Source organism: Mixophyes fleayi, chromosome 6 (assembly GCF_038048845.1).
Source record: "Mixophyes fleayi isolate aMixFle1 chromosome 6, aMixFle1.hap1, whole genome shotgun sequence".
Classification (NCBI taxonomy): domain Eukaryota; kingdom Metazoa; phylum Chordata; class Amphibia; order Anura; family Limnodynastidae; genus Mixophyes; species Mixophyes fleayi.
In genome coordinates this window covers 96,643,857-96,663,639 of record NC_134407.1, presented here as the reverse complement: position 1 = coordinate 96,663,639, position 19,783 = coordinate 96,643,857, and the positions used below count along the sequence as shown (strand labels likewise).

Sequence of the window (19,783 nt, the reverse complement as noted above, 5' to 3'; positions counted from 1 at the left end):
AACGGCCAAGTAAAATGCACTACAAGGTACCATGACTGACACCTCTATTAGATAAGGAATGTGAATATTGTATTTAGATTTTACTTATTGCTAATTATTCTTTGTTAAGCAATATTTTAGTGATGCTCTGGTTCTCTGTCCCACTGTCGTGCCGTCACCGAGAGAAAAGCATCCAGAGACCAGGTAGGATCCGCACTACTACATTAACACCACCTAACTATAGGAGTGTTACACTGTATTCTGCAATATACACTCCTGGTAGCTGTCGTCTTACATTATGACTTGCGAGCCAGGAAAGCTGGCCGAAAGCCACCAAGCAATATAGTGCAGAATGTTAACAGACACTCACATGGAATGCATATTGGGCACATATATCCACCTAAACATTAGTAACCCAATTGTTCCCCTAGCTGGAGTATTATAGACCCGGCAAATCTGTTTAGCTTGCCACTTTTACATGACAGTGGAGTGGATATGAGATCAGAAAGACAAATCAGAAGCTACAATCTCTTATATGCAACTGATTGACACAACCCCAACACACACACCTCCAGTTTTCACCTGGACCTTGAGAACCAACAGAGCCCCAGGAAAAATTGTTGCATTAAGGCTCATTGGGCTCCAGCAAGGGGAAGGATCAGATTAAAAAAATTCAGGTGGCACTTAGAAGCACCGACAAACTACAAAAGTGACAGGTCTTTTGATGCCCCCTTTTCTGTATCCAGAAACAGGTCTGGGATTTATTATCTGGAATTCCATTGACTTTGTTCAAAACTATGAAAAACCCGTATCCGTAATACTCACTTTCCCTAAAATATACAAAAGTACATTTAAATATTACACCCCTAAAATGCCCTCTAGCAATTCCTTCTTTATGAAGCTGCTTGCCAAAGCTCTTTATGGAAACTCTTAAGAGAAAACACAGGAATGTTTTGTTTTTGTCTAAGTTAATGAAATTCTGAGTCAATTGCAGCAAGATTTATTTTTACATCACTGGTTTTAAGAACTTTCTGGATAATGTCTTTCCATATAAGATATTCAATATCTGTGTAGAGATATATGGCAGGCAATATTGCTAAACCCTACATGTCTGTTATTCAACTTCTCAGTACAGTATTTCAAGAAAACACACAAACTGCATGAAAAAAAAAAACCCATGTGCAGTATTTATTTATATTTTTTATAATTATTGTAACCAATTGAATGAATAAATGTGATTAATGAACACTGACGCATATCAAGTTTCAGAAGCATGAAAATTATATAGATATAAATGTGTTCTGCTGGTGTTTGACATAAAGTATAGTATTCTACTTGTCCCTCAACTATGTATTAATGATGTGCAAGCTTTTATCTTACACACTTACGCTGAGTAATCTGAACTGAGAATCAGCTGTTCAGTGCAACTTGACAAAATGGATATATTTTTTAGTGTAGTTTTATGAGGATACAATGTAAGTCACAGAGTTGAAGTAATAAGATTAGGTAGTAGTAAAAAGCAAAACTAAAATAAAAGTATGACGAAAGCATTTAAAGCCTAAAAAACAGAACAAAAAGTGACTGGAGACAAACGAAAGGCTGTCTTGAAGAGAGGACATTATACACAAAGTATCAATGTTAGAAAACAAATATGCATTGTAGACTTGAAAGAAACAGATAGAATGTATTTCAGTACATTCACATACTTATAGCTGGAGCAGCACCATTCCAGTTGGGCTTAATTTTCCTGAATTTGTGGAGGAAGTAAAGTGAAAATAGGTAATTCAAATATTTTTGTTTTCCTGTTACTTTGGGATAACAGTGCTCTCCCTCATTACTACCTCTACAGTCATTTCAGTTATTGCCCAATGATAATTAGCACTCACAGTGCTTTCCCTGGAGAGTTAAGTAATACACATACAGACATGGTTGACGAGTTCTGAACTTGTGCACCTATCAACATGCTGAAAGCACCAGGCCATGGAAAATTTGCAACAGTGTATGAAGTGCAAAAATGTTTTTAGTGTTAGACCTATGCAAGAGCACAGTAACAAGAACCAAAAAAAAAAAGAACATGCATTAAATTAAACATAATAATGAGCACTAGGTTCATTCAGTCAATTGTAATTAAATATTTAAGGGGCAAATATGATATCAGATGTGTAATAAAGTGCACATGAATATTAGAAATCCCTGAACATAGAAAAGAACACTCTGGGCTTTCATTAATAGATTGAACATGTTTTGATTTAGGTCTCCAATTTACACTTGTACTTGCTATAAAAGGATTATGATCTGTGCTAATCCTTGGATTTTAGACGTCTCCCACAGCCTACTGAGCAAACTGGACTACAAACACCCTCAGAAAATGCTCTCTTGCAGCTAAGTCTAGGCCTGTTTAGAGTGGAGTATACCCATGAGAGAGAGGAGTTAATCACACTATGTATGACATTTTGTTCCAACCCTTTGATCCAATTTATGCTGTACTCCTATTATTCCAATCACTATATCACATAGACTTTGAATGGCTTTCTCTACTATAGATACTGGTGACTGACAAGAAGCAAAGATGATCCTCCATTCAGGCTCTGGAATAAAGCATCATTCATCAGTTTAAATAATTTAGCAATCTCTGTAAGTGCAACATAAATATTTGGTTGTAAACTTTATATTTCTCTCTCTCATATATATATATATATATATATATATATATATATATATACATATATATATACATATATATATATATATATACACATACATACATACATATATATATATATATATATATATACATATACATATATATATACACATACATATATATATATATATACACACACACATACATACATATCTATATGAAAACTGCAGGTAGGATAGAGCAGGGCAGTCTAACAAATGTCCTGGTGGCATAGTCCGGATTTTGTGTTACTGTCCTGCTCAGTCAGGACTTTAGACCATTGTGGGGTATGCCTCGTTTTACACTGCTCTGCTTATGAAGGGGAGCTGTGTGCAACTAAGACTACAGCATTGCCCATGTATTTTAATGGTTGGACAGAAGCATAGAATCTTCTAAAGTGATTAACACACCCCATGCTGGTGATGCCAAGAGGATGGCATGAAACCCCCCATCTAGAAATTCAGCATTTGTCCATATTATTATATACTTTACGAGAGAAAAGTAAAGTTGGCATTCATAACAAGAAAATGTAGACCGAAGAAACCTACATCTGTAGTTTAAGCTGTCAAATCTATCTATGGACAAAACTGTGAACTTCCCAGGGTTTTATTTCAATTATCTCCATTGCTTGGGAAATGAATACAAGGGAGATTTTACCTTAAAAGAAAAACTCTAGAGATCAATCCCACGTGCAAATGTATTAATGGCAATAAAGCTTTCAAATCAGCTTCAATAATAACTTTGCACATAGAACCATTTTAATTATAGAATGTAAGCTTGTGAGACTAGACCTCTTACCTTTGTCTGTTTGTAAGCATCCAATCTTTATTTATTACACAGTTTATTCTCAATTGTAAAGCACTGCAGAGCATGCTGGTGCTATATAAATAAATGTGAATAAGAATACTAATAATAATTCAAAGTTCACAAAGTGTGCCCAGCCTGGAGAAATTAATTACATCAGTAGGGGCATTACAAATTTCTAGGAAACTTTAAAAGGACTGTCTCTTTAAATCAAAGTAGTATCTAAAGCAGACCTGGCCAACCAGTGGCTCTCCAGGTGTTGTGAAATGACAAGTCTCAGCATACCCTGCCAACTATCTACTGACAAAGCATGCTGGGGCTTATAGTTTCACAACATCTGGAGAGACACTGGTTGGCCAGGCCTGACCTAAAGTCAAGCAAAGGAATTTGTGAAAATGGATCATTCTTGAAGTCAGCTGACATTTTCTGAGAAGATTTATATGAGTGAAATGTATCTAGGATCTCCAGAGACAACATTAGCAATAGTAAAAAAAAATCCAGAAAATACAGCAAACTATCTGTAAAACTATAGAAACTGCTGCATAATTTGTGAAGGTAAGCACAACCTCATCCTGATGGTTTGACCTATTGCACAGAACAAAAACATTTCTTACCGTTTCGTTACCAAAGAGAATGTCCACATAAGGCATGGCTTTCATAAGTGGCTCCTTGTAGAACTGACTGATGAAGGGGGCAGAAAGGTTCATGCAAAAGATCTTGTTGTGTTCTGAGGACTGGGTGGCCACTTTAAGGATGGATTCAGGAGAGACCGTAAGGAAGAAACCCTGGTAAATCAAAATAATAAACACAACATTGTTTAAACCATGCAGACAAAAAGATCAATTGTTGTTGAATATGTTGGTTTGTATTTCAGATGAACATTGTTCTAGGAAATAGTTGACTGCATTGCATTTAGAAGCAAAGTCCATAGTCCTAAAGATATCACACTGATAGAAATAGCCTCTGTGTTTGTACCCAAGAAGATTTTCTCAAGATTGACTGATTTAACCATAGCTCCCAACCTTGCCTACAGACAGAGCAGCAGTGAATGAGACATACGTCCCAAACTTTCCATCTGCAGGAGAAAGCTGACCTGATCTAGATGGCGGGACAAAACCCTCAAATGGGTCTGTCCTGCTTAAATCAGGAAAGTTGGAAGGTATAATTAGCATTAATAAAGTTATTGGTGTTTGAAAACATGGGAAGAGCTCTTTCTCTAGTCCTGAGTTCTATGGAGCAGTGCTAGAGGTTAGGTTTCTGTGCCTTACACGAACACGGCAAAGGAATTTAAACATATCATTAATACCACATAAACTATATGGTTAGATACTAATCATAGACCTTTCTGCTCATCTCCTGTGTGAAGGGATTCCAGTTACCCTGCAGACTTGTGCTCCCTTGTCCAGAACAACCTCAACAATAAAAGATTTCTTTTTTTACGCACAGGACTAGCATTGAAGAGTTTCTCAAGTACAATATTTAATACAGAAATTCAAAAACCAAGCCAATACTTAAACATGTGATTATTACCTAACCAAAAATAATCAGGAAACAAATCCAGAGAGGGTTTCAATTAAACAGCAATTCATACGGCTTCAGAAAACTACGGGTCACAGTATTTTATATTTCTACCATTTTATTCTTGAATAATTTTCTTAATGTCCATTCAAAATGAACATAATCTGTGTTCAATAAATGTTTAAGGAGTGCAGCTAGCCAGTAGCATTTAATCCTAGTGTCTACTCTCAGTAATGTCCAAGAGACTCGTTCATGCCGAAGAGCAGGAAATTCTCCTGGACTGGTGCCCTCGGGAACAATATGTGATGATGTAAATTTGCATCATCAAGCACCAGACCCCTGAATCATCAATTAGCATGATCATACACCTTGCCCTTCTCTCTGCATCTCCAGTAGAGACAGTTTTCAGCATATTGACTCTAAACCTATGCCCAACACGAACAGCTAATATAAAAAATGCAGAGGGAGGAGCATAATTAGCCCATTTTTCTCAATAATGCATGTAAATTGCAATTAGGCTTTTACTCAGGTTACACTCTTAGGGGAGGTATTCAATTAGCCGCGGAGTGCCTCTGGAGCGGTTGCAAAGGTACTAAGCTGCGATGTGACATTGTGGAAATCTCCTTGCACTCCATCGAGGTGAGAGAGAAATCCATGTTGTTGAGGTACCATAGTGTCTGGAGATATGTGCAGACACGATGTTCGGTGGACCATTGCAGCCAATTGAATACTACACCTTAAAAATCAATTTTTCAAAACCGCACAACAGGTATACTTTTTCTAATTTCTTTACTAGCTACCTGGCATGAAGAGGACACAATATGGGGGACAACTATTTTATTATTTACAAAACCATACAAATAAAAACAAGGTCCATTTTTAAAAACAAAATGCAACACAAGATTAACTTGGATGCTAATTATTGAATAAACTACAAGTTAATCCTATTAATGTATCACAGATGAATGTAGTTTATATGGGTCCCTAGTATGCTCTCCAGAATATTTAAGAAGTAGCTGGGTGGGGTGCAGTGTAATACTTTGCAATAATATTGAAAAATTATTGTCCACACCTGACCCAATTGGTCTAACACACAATGATTGCTGTAGTGCTCACATAGTGCTTTTTAAAACAGGAGATGCAAAGGTTTATTATATTACAATAGGACTCTATTGGACTCAGAAGAGCTTTGTGGCAAGTAAAAACAGCCGGGTGGAGCACCTGGGAAATAGGTGCTGGTGAGAACACTTAGTCCCAATACTGAGGAAACAATCCCACCCTTCCAAAAAAAAGGATGTAAAACTAAAAAAATCAGGAGAGTAAAAGGAAAATGTAAATAATCTATACTAGGTGAAATAGTACTTATGAAATAAAACAACTTCTTCATTAAACATACTGATTACTGTCCTACATATTTCAGGGCAAGACAGGGTAACAAACTAAGGAGTGAAATATGCGTTGCTAAACAAGTTTTTCCAAGAGTAGTAGTGGACCTGCAGAGATCTCAGAAATACTACATTGGACAGATAAACAGGAATTCATGCCAGGTTATTGGATTTAAAACACAAATGACACTACAGTGTATGGTGCATAAATAGCAGACTACTACCACAGCTTACATTTAGTCAAGGAAGGTCTGATTTGGTCTGACATCTGTTCACCCTCTCTTTATTTATGTCAACCCAATCCAACACCAATTTGGCCTGGTGAAGTATTCACATGCAGAATTTATAAATGAGGCATAGAGGACCAGATATATACCTTCTTCAGAGCCAAACAAGCAATGTTTGGCTCTGTCTAGCAGGACCATACTTCGGCCCAAAATGTCAATGTATAAACTGTTGGGACATGCATTCATGGACAAAACAAAGTAGTAGACAAATATTAGCATCAGTCCAACACGGCTGACAGGGCAACCTGGATTTTATTTTCCTGAACAGGTAAAGGGAGCTCAATGGCAATGGGGTCTATACAGTGTGATTACAAATGCGTGTGGGGCACTGCTAGTATAATCTTGGGAAAGCACTTCCTCCGTATACTGAAATACCTTTCCCTTTCTACACACAGACAGTGCTTTACCTCCCTGGGCCAGAGTTCAGGGGTTAACTTGTGATTATTCATTCAGTCAGTTGAAGGGAGCCTGGGAGTATTGTATTTCAGATGCATTTTCAAAACAAAGACATGAAAGCAGCTTCTCTGCATCACCAAAGTTGGCCAAATATCGGCTGATGTTGGTACTTGAATGTCGGGCAACAGGATTAATACAACTAAGCTTCTTTGTATTCAATGGACTCAATACTGCAGTGTGTGACTTATAGTGCAAATTTAATTTTGTGAGGTCATGTGCGTTTTTGTGTGTGAACATGGATTTTTTTTTTTTCTCAATACTCATCCTCCTGGACCTCTCTGCCACTTTCAACACTGGTGATCACTATCTTTTCCTGCACACCTTCTGGCCTTTGGGACAGTTGTGAGTTGACTTTCTACATATCCAACGGCTCCTTTAGTGTCTACTCGACACATCTTTTGCTCCACTTCCATTGCTTGGATCCCACAAGGCTCTGTTCCTAGTCCTATGCTTTTTCTCAATGTACACCTCTTCTCTTAAGGAAATAATTTGCCAATTTGTTTTCCGGCACCAACTGTATGCTGACGATCCACAACTCTACCACTCCAATCCTTCTATATTATCTTGTGTAAACCACTCTCTCTCTATCTCCACATGGCTGTCCCAATACTACCTAAAGTTCAACATTCAAGTCAGAGCTTATCTTCCTTCCTCCCAGAGACACCACCTCCCTTTAAATCTCTCACACTTTCAATACCACCACAATTTCCTGAGTCTCCCAAACCTGCTGCCTTGATGTCACACTTAACTACGCACTCTGCTTTATTCCTCATATCCCAGTCCTATACCCTCTACTTTCAAATTATTGCCAAAATATGCCCTTTTCTTACCAAATATGCCAATATATCTGTAACCCATCCTTTCATCTTCCGCCTCAACTACTGTAACCTGCTCCTATCTGGCATTACTCTCACCCATCTATCACCAATTCAATCAATTTTAAATGTCAAAAAAGACGGCTCTTCCCCAATACTCCCGATCAGAGTCTCCCACGGCCTCCAATTCTTTAAGTGTTCTCTGAAAACCCATCTCTTTCCCTACTCGCACCTATACTATCCACACTAGTGCACCCTCCACTATCCCAAGCTCCACTCTGAGCCACACTCAGATTGTATGTGAAGTTCCCACTACATTAGAAGATCTCTCAGGAGCAGAGTGAGCCCTTCCAATCCTTTATTTTCAAAGCTAAAAACTTATTTTGCCTAACTTGTGGGGCCTACACCAGTGATGCCAATCCACTTTTTTTTTTTTAAAACTGGGACGTTAAGTCATACAGGCAAAGTCCTATAGCTAGTATTCCTGCTACTCAACCCAGGCACAGAGATCTGTCAAATTGCAAATTTGGACACATGTGCAGCCATAAATGTAAAGACCTGGCTATTTGGCCCTCAAGCTGAGTGGCCTGATTCTATGGCGAGCAATTATTATTATTTATATATAGCCACCATGTTATGTAGCACTTTAGAGAAAATGTTCATACATTTATATCCCTACCCCTTATAGTCGAAGTTCTTTATTACAAAAACACACAGTGAGGTCCATTTTTGTCAACAGCAAATTAATTGACTGTGGAAGAAAACCTGAGGACACCTACACAAACACAGAGTACACAGACTCCACTGTGATGATGACTTCATAATCATAGCTGTCATTTTCGACAGTCCTGATGATCAAAAACTAAATTATCTCAATCAAATGTTAATTGAGATTGGCAGATGCACACATGGAGTAATTTGTGCTCATTTCAATCTTTAAAATGTTTAACTGGCTATGGTAATCAGAAACCTATATGGGTAAATGAAGCTTTTTATTGACCTAAAACACCTTTTGGGGTTAAAACATATATAAAAATAAGTTCCAATACAGATGTAAATTAAAATGAAATTTCAGTAAAAACAAAAAATATGATCAAAAAGGACAAAGTTGGCAATACAAATAACACGATGGCCTGCAGGAGCATTCAAGATAAAATTAAATGTTTACTTTATGCAGAGTATCAAGTCAGGAGAAGAATATTGCTTTCCATTTAAAAATATTCATCTGGTTTTATACAGCACTGTAAAGAACAGCCGAAAGCAGAGCTCAGAAATGATCTCTACAGCCCCTGTGGGGATATTATCTGATGATTAAGGCTGTATATTTTTCACAGAGGTGACAGATTTCATGGAAACCAGGACCCGTGAAAATATTACTTTGCTGTGAGAAATCGTGACAGCACTAGAAGCCGGCATATTTTTTATTATCTTCTGTTTCTCACTTGTATTAGCCAAATTCCAGTGCTGAAATTGGATTGCTGATGGTAGAATATCAGAATAAAAAAGGGAAAAGGAGGTGAAAACACTAAATACTTGTCAAGTACTCAAAGTAAATTCACACTCCGTATTTTCATTCACTCTGTAGGCTATGTATTCACTTATTAATTTGTACATTGACCAAAACACTAGTTCTAAAAAATAAAATTTTAGCGTATGCCTTCTAATACAAATATTAACTAGAGTAATTGATTTTTTGTTATTTTATCTGATCAATAGATACACCTTCGCAACTTACTAGTTGCAGAACTGCAGTAGCATTATTCCACTTTATCCATGTTGGTTGGTTTGCCTGTGATCCTTTGAGAGTTATGGATAAGTGAAAATATGGACTGTAAAAACACTAGGCTGCTGACTGAACTAAGTATTTTAAAGCCTGCTTGGTGGCTGGCTGCTTAAACCACTCTTAAAACGTAAATGAAAGAATACACCTGGATAAGGTTCGTCTTTGGTCGAGTTTGATTTGTTTGTTTTATTCTATGTAGAGATGTAATTTTGCTTGAAATAATGTATATAGATTTAAGTATTATATTTGCTAAATCTGGTAAGTGATCCCTCTTTAGACAATCCATGTTTAAAAACAAGTAGGTGCTGCCATCTAAGTTCCATAGGAACTGAAAAAGTGGAGATATTAGTTAAGAGTGAGCCAGTCGTCACCTGATTATACTAGGCCAATCAGTTGATACTTGTAGTATTACAAGTATACAGTGCCCATTGACAATATGATTAACCATTCCCACCATTGTATGGCACAGAAAATGACTGCTTTTGTGCAAGCAGGGATTGTTGGGTAAAGGGTAGAAGAGGATGAAATCCCACCAGAGCTCCAAGGGGAGGCCTGCTTACAGAAGGAAAATAATTTTAAAGAATATCACCTACATTAAACCTGCAGCACCCAATCCCATTTAGCAGCATGGACACATATTTTGATTCAAAATGAATTAAATACGAACCTACTTTTCACATCAGTTTGTAAATTGTTGCCCAACTTAAAAAGTCAATAGGACACTAACACACTCAGTGAGTTAAGGAATATGTAGTTTTTATAGGACGTGTTTTCTATTCATTACAAAACAGGTCTATGCTACATAAATAAATAATTAGATACTTCACCTGAGAACTGCCAGAGATCAGAGTAAATCAGCATTTGCCTATGAGCTGAAAGCCAAAACTTAATATGATCTGAGTGGGTTCTGCTCCAGGTCTGTTTTTCCATTAAGCATTTATGGGACCAGCCAGTGTTACAAGGGACCTGTAAAACATCCCTGTAATCCCACAGTTCCTGTGCATGAATTCAGCTTTTCCCTACAAGAAGAGGTTTCACTGCCAAAAACGCTATTTTCTGATATTGAGTGCAGGGACAATACCAGAGGTGTGATGTTATTTTAACAGTGAACAGACCTAGCAGTTGAGCTGCTGAAACGAGAGAATTCTTTTCCAGAGCTAATAAACTAGCTGCAAAAACATCTGCGTTAACTGGGAGCACAGCACGTGGTACATTGAAGAGGAGGCAAAGAGGGCTTAGGAACAGAACTCAGGGGCAGGACATAGAGAAATGAGGCTGCAGAGATTAAGAAAGAAAAGTCAAAGGACAAGGCGGAGGGAGATTACTAGATAGGTTCACAAAACTGAAGGAAAGGGTATAGAAACACACTGCACATATTTACCACAAAGCAGCATTAGATAGAAGAGACATTTCATATAAAAATGTGCTAGAACCTAATTGAGCTTTAAAAGGTAATTGTAACATTATGCTGTTGGATTGTGCTGCTCTGAAAACAAACAAATGTATATATATATTATTTTGTTTACATTTTTAGTATAAATAAAAACACTTGGCACATATTTGCCACATAGCAACATTACACAGCTTGACAGGATCAAGGCATTTCTGATATTATATAGAGCCATGACAGGACCGTGATCACACTTAGTAACCTTCATGTGGTCAGCTCTTAAAAAGGTGTTAAGCCCAATGTGAGTACATATGAAAATATGCTGGAGCTACATGATTTTTGTCACATAACAGTAACATGCAGCTAACTGTCCAAGGAAAACCACAGGTCACTTTTTTTCTGGTCTTAGCAACTACATGCATCAATGTATCTCCCATGAATGCAATTTGACAAACGCAGAAACCTGCAACTTAGTTGCTCTTCTGTGCGCAATTATAACAGTCACTTGCATAACAGTTCACAAACCACTTCTGATTTTGTGTCACTCTCTTGTCTAACTGTATGGCTGAACCCATCAACCAGAAGAAAACACTACATACGAGGCATTACATACATTTGTCAGGTGAAATCCCCAACAGTGATTTTCTCCTCGAACTCTGTGGAGAAACAGGGACTTCCTGAATTTATTCCTTACCCATTTCTCCCAGCAGCATGTAGTTTTTAATCCTTGGCCCAGTCTAAGTATATACACCAGAGCATGGGTATATTATGTGTATTGTTATTTTAGGTTATTAGGTACATTTTGCCCTTGTTTTTACTTGCAATATTGTATGTAATGGAAATATAAAGACTGTTGCCATATTGTGTGAAAATAGCAGGGCAGTAGAAGCCATATTGCATGACAGCATGGAGAGTTAGGCAGTTGTGTTAGGTAAGGTAATTACCATTTGTCACTAATGTCTATTGTTAGGAGGTGTGGCTTAGATCTGTGTTGTTCGTAATGTAACCAGAATGATGTCTGAGTGTCTTAAGATAGTTAGCAGGCAGCCCAAGTTAACTATCTAGGTCAACAGGTAATCTGGAGGGATATTACAATAAAATTTACAGAGGATGTGCAACATGTCTCCACAGTACTATACTGGCTGAAATAGCATTATGAAATATATCAATATCTATCAATAGATCAAGTAACACTGCAGATACAATGTGTCAAATATATTAACGTTTCATGCAAGACTGAACTGTCATGTTAATCCTTGATTATTCTTATTCTTTATTTATATGGCACCACAAGGTATCGGAAGCACCATACATAATACAAAAATACAATACAGACAGTATACCAGGGTACAAAAGTACAGAGTGAAACAAGTATAATCAAGACTTCAATATATCCAGGCATAGCAAGTACAGTTGTGTAGAAGAAATGGTATTGAGACAGAAGGGAAGAGGACCCTGCTTATAAGACCTTGCATACTTATGGGAGGGTAACCGACAGCAAGCACGAGGTGGGAGATGAGGAGAACAAGGAAGGACAAGTTTAAGTGGATGGCTGGTAGGTCTTGAGAGCCTGTTTGAAGGAGTTAAGATTAGGGGACAGACGGATGGAGGGACGGAGGCCATTCCAGTGGAGGGGGGCAGCGCGGGAGAAGTCTTGAATTCTGGCATGGGATGAGGTGATCAGTGCAGAGGAAAGGCGACCGTCATTGGCCAAATGCAGGGAACGTGAGGGAGTGTGGATGGAGAGGAAGTTAGAGATATAAGGGGCAGTGGAATGGGAGAGGGCATTGTAAGTGACAGCGAGGAGTTTAAAAATGATTTTGTATGGGAAAGGGAGCCAGTGTAAGGCAAGGCAGAGAGGGGAGGCAGAGAAAGAGCGTCGTGAAAAACGATAACTCTCGCAGCTGCATTAGGAATTGAGCGAAGAGAGGCGAGCTGGGAGTGAGGGAGGCCAGTGAGGAAAAGGTTACAGTAATCGAGACTGGAAATGATGAGAGCATGGATGATCCTGAGAGGAAGGGCCGGATGCGAGCAATATTCCATAGTGGAAGCAACAGGATTGGGAAAGAGACTGAATGTGGGGAGCAAAAGTGAGGGAGTCGTCGAGGGTAACACCCAGGCAGCGAAGTTGGGAAACAGCAGAGATGGTGCTATTATTAATGGTGATGTATAGTTCACGGTGGGGTGAAGATTTAGAAGGAGGGAAAACAATGAGTTCAGGTTTCGCAATGTTGATTGTGAGAAAACATGAAGACATCCAGGAAGAGATGGCGGAGATGCAGTTGGAAACACGAGAGAGCAGGAGAAGAGATGTAGCGTTGAATGTCAACGGCATGGAGACCAAGGGAAGTGATGAGATCGCATAGGAAGGTAATCAACAAAGAGAAAAGAAGAGGGCCGAGAACAGAGCCCTGAGGGACTCCAATGGGCAGGGTGGAAGGGGGTGAGGATGAATCAGGAGTGAAAACAGAGAAGGAGCTGTTGGCAAGGTAAGAGGTGAACCAAGTAAGGACAGTGTCTGAGAGGTTGAAAGAAAGAAGGGTTTGCAGAAGGAGGGGGGGGGGTGTCCTACTGTGTCAAAGGTCGCAGAGAGGTCCAAGAGAATGAGCAGGGAGAAATCGCCCCTGTATCTGGCCAAAAGGAGGTCATTTGTAACTTTGGCCAGGGTGGTTCAAGTGGAGTGGAGGGGGCGGAAGTCAGATTGAAAGGGGTCGAGGAGGAGATATCAGAGAGGTGACTGGAGAGGCAGTTGCATACAATCCACTCGAGTAGTTTGGAGGCAAAGGGGAGAAGTGATATGGGGCGGTAGATAGCTAGAGAAGTGGGGTCGAGTTTAGGTTTCTTAAAAATGGGGGAGATAAGGGTGTGTTTGAAGGAGGAGGGAACAATGCCAGTAGAGAGTGACAGATTGAAGAGGTGCGCAAGGTGGAGGAGAGGAAGCGAAAGAGGTGAGAGGGAATGGGATTCAGTTGGCAGCTAGATGGGGGAGAAGAGAGAATGGATTTTATCACCCCATGTGGGGCGGAGGAAGCACCAGAATTGGTTATTGGAGGAAGATTGAACGATGGCGGTGGCTGGAGTATGAGATAACGAGGAGATGTCCATTCTGATCGCCTCCTTATTCTGTGTGGGGAGGAGAGAGTTAAGCGGCTGGGATTGGAGGATTGAGAAGAGATAAAAGACGTAAAGAAGGATTGCTTGGCAAGAGAGAGGGCAGAAATGAAGTAGGAGAGGATAAACTTAAAGTGAAGGAAATCGGACAGGGAGAAAGATTTCCTCCAGAGCGTGTAGCTGATTGGGGCAGCCGACGGCGGCAGTTAACAGAAGAGGCTGGGGCAGGGGCATCCAGAGCAGTGGTGAGGGAGAGGTTGTAGAAAGAGGTCATCTGGTCTGGGTAGATAAGGGTAGGAAGAGGGGAGAGAAGAGCATCAAGAGAAGAGGAGAAAGAGGTAGGGTCCAGAGCATCAAGGTTGCGTTTGGTATGGGTGGTTTTAGGCGGGGGGGGGGGGGAATTCAGGGGAGGACGAAAGAGTACAGAAGAGGAAGTGGTGGTCAGAGAGAGGAAAGGGGGAAAGTCAGAAATTAAGGTCGAGGGAGTGTATTTAGCCAAATAGCTAATTCAATCAATTAATTCCATTGTATAATCAAGGTAACAGAGATGGTATGTCTAACTGTTCAATAATTAAAATGTCCACTGGTAGACACCTGCTGAAAGGGGAATGATTGGGACATCATGATCCTACTCCTTAAATAGACAGCCAGGAATATAAAAGAGAGCAGTATGTCAATAGAGTCATTTTATCTTGGAGCATTCTGGTGTATTTAACAGCAGCACAAAGAACTCTGGGCCAGGAATTGTAGTGACATAGAGGAATACCAAGACAGGGTCTGTATGAGCCAGTATACCAGGCTGGGCGACATAGAAACTGTCCAGCTAAAAACAGTAGTAGTAATACTGCGGGAGGATAAAACTCTGAAGGATACTGAGATTGTTAGTTTTGGGTGGAGACTGTAGGAGACTGCAGGAGAGTACACTCCAACATTTACCCTGTACCTTATGAACCTTTTAAGGTGTTGTGCTTTCATAATAAAGTCTTAATTTGGATATAATCTGGTCTGCCTGAGCAAGCTGAATCCCACGAAGGATAACTACAATCGCAGTTAACAATGCTTTTCTCATGCTAAAGCCGAGTACACACTACAGAATTTTCCACCAACTTTTTATGCTGATTGATTTTACATGCGATCGATGGTCCGATCGCTGGGTCCATGGACTGCATACACACTAGCCTTGTTTAGGACGATGAAGGGAAGAGCGGACGTCCCTTTAGCAACTTTTTACAGCCATGTTGTCGTGAGCAATGACTAATTTCGTACTCACTGTTGTGTTAATCGGTCAGAAACTTATACACACTACACAATGGAAACGAGATTGAAACGAAAATATTTAATGCTACGACCAACCAAATGAGGCGACAATCGTCCACTTGGGCAGACTTTCGACCATCGTGTCACAACACACTCTAATCCGACTTTTGAACGAGCGGTCGTATGTCGGCTGATTGAGCCGATTATTGGACGAAAACCGTGTAGTGTGTACCTAGCTTAACACTTGCATTCCCTATAATTACAAGAACGATCAATAGTGATATCAGGAGATCAGATTTTTATATGATGCACTTTGTTTGAGTAGATGTGAAAGGTGGCATCCCATGGTAATATCCTCTTAATTTTACAAGAAGAGCTCTACAGAATACCTGTTTTAAAGATATTGTACACTTAAATTCAATGCAGATGAACCTGTAAGTAAACAAGTCAGTGTAAAACAACATCTAAAAGCAAGCCAGACACAAATTTTCCTTGCTAGGATAAAGTGGGATGGAAGTAATTATTTTTTAATGAAACCAACAAACCGGAAGATACAAGTATAAACTTAACATGTGTTTTTTAATGCTCTGGCTGACCAAAACATCAGTATTTATGGCAGGCCTGTAAAGGACGATTATAGACAAAGGTTAATCTGTGTGAGAGTTAAAAAGTGCATTCTAAATAAAGGAAGAATAAATCAAATTACACATACATACATACATACACACACACACACACACACACACACACACACACACACACACAACATTAAAACCATCTGTATAATATTGTGTAGGTCCCCTTTGTGCCACCATAACAGCTCTGACCAATCGAGGCATAGATTCCAAAACATGTTCCTCAAACTATTCTTGAACAATTTTTGCACTGTGGCAGGGCACATTTCCTGCTGAAATAGGCCACAGTCATTAGGGAATACAGTTGCCATGAAGAGGTAAACAATGCACACGCTTTTCGCAATTTATGCTACATTAGCTCTGGGATTGGACCAGACTGGTTAGCCTTCGCTTTCCAGGCACATCAGTCAGCCTTGGGCGTCCATGATCCTGTCGCCGATTCACCTGCTGTCCTTCCTTAGACCTGGTAGGTTCTAATCAGTGCATATCGGGAACACACAACAAGAACATCCGCTTTGGAGATGATCTGATCCAGTCTAGCAACCACAATTTAGCCCTTGTCAAAATCGCTCAGACCCTAACACTTTCCAATTCTTCCTGATTCCAACACATTAACTTCAAGAACTTGCTGCCTAATATATCCCACCCTCTTTTCACTTTCCTTGGCAGTGGTTTTAATGTTGTGGCTGATCAGTGTCTATAATATATTTTATTAAAAATTATTTTTTTCAGATGCTTCAATAACACTGTCTCAATTATCTTTTAAAGCTCAATTTTTTTTTACATAAAGCGCCTCTTCTATCTAAGCCATTGAACTACTGCTGAACAAACCACAAAATAATTTACTCTATATTCAGAACAATGTTTTTCCTGTATATATGTTAAGAGCTTCCAAATACTGAAACTAATCCAAGGCAATAACTCCAGCCTGTCTCTGCCTAGTAACAGATACCATATGCATGTTTGGTTTCCCGTACTAGAATAGCCACTCCTCATTTTGCTCTCGAGTACACATACACAATGCTTGGACAGCTCAAACTTAACATAACCTATTGTTTTGAAAATGTCAAGAATTTAAGCTTCACTGCAGACAAAAAAAACTGATGTCAGCTAGGAAGCCATTACTCTGCGCAGTATGAGGACAAATAGTGTTAACATGTTGTTCAGAGATATTGCCTTAAGTAGCGGGTATTTCCTGAAGCAATCGTAGATGGGCTTTCATGGAAACTCTGCAAAATTTATTTTCTTTTCACTTCTGTTCTGTTTGCTGGAAATATATGCTCTTGCTGTTTATGCAACACTACACAGTACTACTATTTGGTGTAAGCTATTATCACTGGTTTAACTGTATGTCTGAACCCCTGCACAGTACCACTTCTGTTCTTGTTTGTACTTAAAAGTATTTGGTCCTATTATGTATGTATGGAAAATCATTCCCTTCCACCGTTCTCTATTGGAAATCTTTCTGTGTACTGGAAGTTATGTACAACTGCACAGTACCACCTCGGTCGTTCAGTATGTTGGTTTGTTTTTTTGTATTTTATCAGGATCCGGTCTTCCTTTCGATGCAAAGAAAACTACATAGTGCCACCTCTCTTCTCTGCTTTCAGTTCTCAATACCTGTTGTCATTTTATTTATGAATTCTCAGTGTATCGTCTTCAACTTTTGTATTTATAACCACCTCATTTCTACCACTCATTGCTCTGAATGTGTTATGTCATTTTCAGTATTTTTATCAGTAATTAAATATAATTGTGCCTATCCAGCTTAGTATTTGGTGTAGTTGCCTTGTTTCAAAAATAGAAATAGTGTTACTATTTGAAAAGCAATCAACAAGGTGTAATTTTTTTTATTCAATTACAGAGAGTTGGAAGGCATAGGACTTAAATTTAAGATCCAGACCTATATGTCAGTGTTACCACTGAGGGTGGCTTCTCCTGGAGAAAATAGTACGAGAAAAACAACAAAAGCCACTAATTGAGTCATACACAAAGCAAAGGGTCATATATAATATAATATTTACTTTGCAAAATTGGTTAAGTTTGTATACTGACATAAATTAATGCGTTCGTTCTTGCTCTTAAAACAGCTTATCTGGTCATTAAATACATATTGCATAAAAGAAAAGCACCTTTCAAATAAGGAGTTCAATTTGGTTTGTGTCACTATATGAATGCATTACTATTTGATACTATATTGTGATTTGTTAAATAATTAATTTGTTATGACTACGTATTTTGCCTGGTAAAATTTATCATACCAATTGAAACAGAAGGAGTTACAAAATGTTGTGCTTAAACCATATTTGTGACTATGTTGGAGACAAAGTGCTTCTTGTTAGCTAACTAACAACATAGAAAAAGCTGAGTGGGAGAATCCCAGCATTACAGTACAAGCCAAGGGTAACAGCTTATATTTAGGGCACCTTTAAACTGGGCATTCAAAAGTGAACATCGAGCTTGCTTTTCCAATGAAAGAACCTTTCTTCTGAAGCTTGTTTTATAGAGTGTGAAAGTGATGAAAGAGGCAGGTTTACATAAAAAAAAGCAGTGAAGTAATTTTTTGAAGGTACAGCAACCAATAACTCTTCAAATGTATTTATCAAAAGAACTATTATAGAATATTTTAAATATATAGTCTCACCATTGTAAAATTTCCTTTTTACTTCTGTCACTGATTTCCTTCACAGAGAATGACTAATTCAAAATGTGAAGCCCATCCATATACGTTGGCTTACATATGTGAAATCAGTAAGGCCTGAAAATCTGTGCAGCTCCAAGTACCTCCAAACAATTTCAGTTGACTAATATGTTTTACATGTTTTAAAACATTTGAGCAAATACTTTATTTTGTTTTGTAACAAATTGTTGGTTGCTTTAGGATGTTTACACAGAGGCCCACAAAACCCAAAAGAAAAAAAAACTAACAAGTTTCAGGTTACATAATGATTGCGGGGACTACAGACTAAAATCAATATGCAGTGCAATTTGAGGAAAAAACTGGCTAAATATAATAAGCAGACCATTTGTGCTATGTTTTGAAGTGCACAGAACACTAAAAAAAAGTATTCTAACATCACAAATCTATGGGCCTGTTTACACAAGCATCATTATTAAACCACTGCATTCACGAGTGTGAACACTGCACTAACTCAGCACAACATAAGAATCATTGTTTCCTATCTCAGTATACGGAGGCTTTTAATAAAACCTATTATTGGCAAAAAAAAACAAACAAACTGCGTATGCTGTGCTACATATACGTTGGGAGATGAGGACTCCAACGATGTAATGAATAAGCACAAAATTCATACATACGTAAACATGGCATTGTAAAGCTGGTTAAATACTGCCTACTGTGTCTAAACAGGGCCTAAAACCTATACTGCGCTGTCATTTTTTGTTTTACATTAAAGCTATGCAGAAAATGCAAGACGGCAGTGTTAGCCAACACATTTCTGGAGCTTCCCTTATGCTTCTTGGCCTAACAAAGTAGCAGCTATTTATATAGCACCACTAATTCTGCAGCGCTGTAGAGAGAACTCACTCACATCACTCTCTGCCCCATTGGAGCTTACAGTCTAAATTCCCTAACCAGCATGTACAATTACAGATAGTTTAGGGGTCACAAATAGCAACTGCAAATAGCATCCCACTCGGATACACAAATACCATGCAAT

At 38.8% G+C, this 19,783-nt stretch overlaps 1 protein-coding gene across 3 annotated transcripts in view; it reads right to left on the bottom strand.

The window, feature by feature from the left end:
* Window positions 1-19,783, bottom strand: part of ADK (adenosine kinase) — a 226,369-nt gene that overhangs the window by 47,943 nt on the left and 158,643 nt on the right. For all 3 annotated transcript variants that reach the window (XM_075217059.1, XM_075217060.1, XM_075217061.1), the window contains one exon: window positions 4,081-4,251. In XM_075217059.1, coding sequence (XP_075073160.1) covers window positions 4,081-4,251 — 171 coding nt within the window. The remainder of the gene's footprint in view (window positions 1-4,080; window positions 4,252-19,783) is intronic.